Genomic DNA, 2,157 nt, shown 5'->3' on the forward strand with positions numbered 1-2,157 from the left:
GAAACAACTCTATCGCTGCATTTTAGGTTTTTGAAAGCTAAAATCTGAGTCCCCCCCCCCTCTGTTTAAGGTTGCTTTTTCTTTCTTAACATAGACGGCTTCCTTAAACACTATTTCTGATATTTTGATTTGAAAAATCTTCCTGGATGGGAAGAGAAACGTCTTCAAGACAAAGTTCAGTGGATTGTTGTTGTTGTTTTTTTTTTTACTTTTATGGAATAATTATGATCTGACTGAGAATCTTCACCAGTTTATTTCAAATTCTAGTTCAAAGTTCCTAAAGAATTGGATAAATTCAGCTTGTGCAGCTCAGAGTGTTAAATGTACGGAAGAGGATTAGGGTCACTGAAAAAAAAAAAAAGTTAACAGATTTTTAAATTTTATTTCAGTTTAACATGGGAAAAAAGTCAGAATTCTGAGAAAAAAAGTCAGAATTCTGACTTTTTTATAACAATTTTCTACTGATTCAATAAATTTAAATATTGATTTTGAGTTTTGGTTTTAAAGACAATCAAATAAAGCAGTCTCAGATACATTAGAGCACCTCGCTGGTGAACATTTCACCAACACACCATCAATAGGTGCAGAAATCTGACTGAACATTTCAGAAACACCTGAATGCAGCATTTTCCTCAAAGCATTTTAGTTAAGGAGCTCCATCAGGATAGTTTACTTGAAATAAAGACAAAAAAAAAGTTAACTGATTTTTAATTTTTTTTTTTTAGTTTAGTATGGGAAAAAAGTCATAATTCTGACTTTTTTTCCTAAGAATTCTGACTTTAATCTCAGAATTCTGACTTTTTTCCCCATACTAAACTGAAAAAAAAATTTAAAAATCAGTTAACATTTTTTTTTTTCTTTCAGTGGCCCTAATCCTCTTCCGTATAAATGTCAACAGAGACTGTTCATAAAATCCTGGAATAGTTGCACATGATGGTCTGATGAGTTTTAAAAACCAAACTTCCACCTGAGGAATGAATCAGTTAATCCCTCACATCATCAGATCATTTTCTCTCCTTCATTCCAAACACTTAGGTTGGTCATAAAGCAAATAAAATAAATAATGACTAAATCTGACCTCCTGCACGTGGAGCAGAAAACTGCAAATAAAGAAAAAAAAAAAAGCAGTTTTGTCCCAATAAGCCTTTCATTGCGAAATAAAATCGTGACAGAGAAGGTGTGCCCCCCCCCCCTACCGCCGCCTTAAATGTCACCTTCAGAGGAGAGAGGTGCATCCTGCAGCCTGCAGAGCGATGAGCGCAGGGCGGACAGCTGATGCTTTATTCCTGACAAGTGCATGGAGAGAAATGAGCTGGATGTGGGGAACCTCAGGAGGGATCCCCGGAGCCGCTCAGGAGGCGCAGGGATGCTGCGCGTTACTTTTGACCCCCCCACCACAGCGCGCAACAAGAATCTGGGATGAGAAGCCAAATCAACACGCAGCACCAAAGGCTCGCCTTCCTGCTCTGCAACGCAGCGTCTTCAAAGTGTTCTTCAGGCGGATGCATGTGTGTGTCTGTGGGTGCGTGGGTGTGGGTGTCAGGGAAAGACGCAGGCAGGATGCAGGTACCTGTAACTCCACGCTGTAGCCCTGGTAGAAGTGCGTCGGGAAGAGCGCCAGCCGCTGTTGCACTTGGATGGAAAGTGAATACTCCATGAACCAGAGGATGCTGAAGTGCGGCAGACTGCGCGGGCGACGCTCTGCTGCTGGACGCGCTACTACGCTGGAGTATCCAAGGTGCCGCCTCTCTCCGCCCCGCTGCGCGCCCATTGGCCGCGGGGATCCGGCTGGAGGCAGGAAGGGCTGCCCTGTCTGTCATTNTGTCGGAAACTGACGAAAATCAGGGAGATCTGCGGGAGTTTACGAGGACGAAAATCTCACTTTCCATGCAGTGAGAGAATTCACCCCATTGAGAACAACTGTAAAATCTTGTCTGGTTGATTTCGCAACCTTTTTGAGTTCAGAAATATAATTTTCAGTCTGCAGTTTGCAGACGCGCATCCGCGCAAACTGATGAAAGGTCCAAAATCTCATAACTAACACACACATCATTTCACACGTAAGTATAAGGCAAAAGTGGTCGCAGAGTAAGCAGCACAGCGCCAGAATTATATTCAACAATAATCGAACGATGAAAAACTGAATCGGGTTCATCT

General features: G+C 42.1%; 1 protein-coding gene across 1 annotated transcript in view; it reads right to left on the reverse strand.

Moving 5' to 3' along the window:
• The window catches only part of zmat4 (zinc finger, matrin-type 4), a 211,698-nt gene extending 209,959 nt beyond the window's left edge, over positions 1-1,739 (reverse strand). The window contains exon 1 of the mRNA XM_015379550.1: positions 1,571-1,739. Coding sequence (XP_015235036.1) covers positions 1,571-1,657 — 87 coding nt within the window. The 5' untranslated portion in view covers positions 1,658-1,739. The remainder of the gene's footprint in view (positions 1-1,570) is intronic.
• Between the last annotated feature and the right edge of the window lie 418 nt (positions 1,740-2,157).

Source organism: Cyprinodon variegatus, unplaced genomic scaffold (assembly GCF_000732505.1).
Source record: "Cyprinodon variegatus isolate N-32 unplaced genomic scaffold, C_variegatus-1.0 Scaffold194, whole genome shotgun sequence".
In the NCBI taxonomy this organism is placed as follows: Eukaryota; Metazoa; Chordata; class Actinopteri; order Cyprinodontiformes; family Cyprinodontidae; genus Cyprinodon; species Cyprinodon variegatus.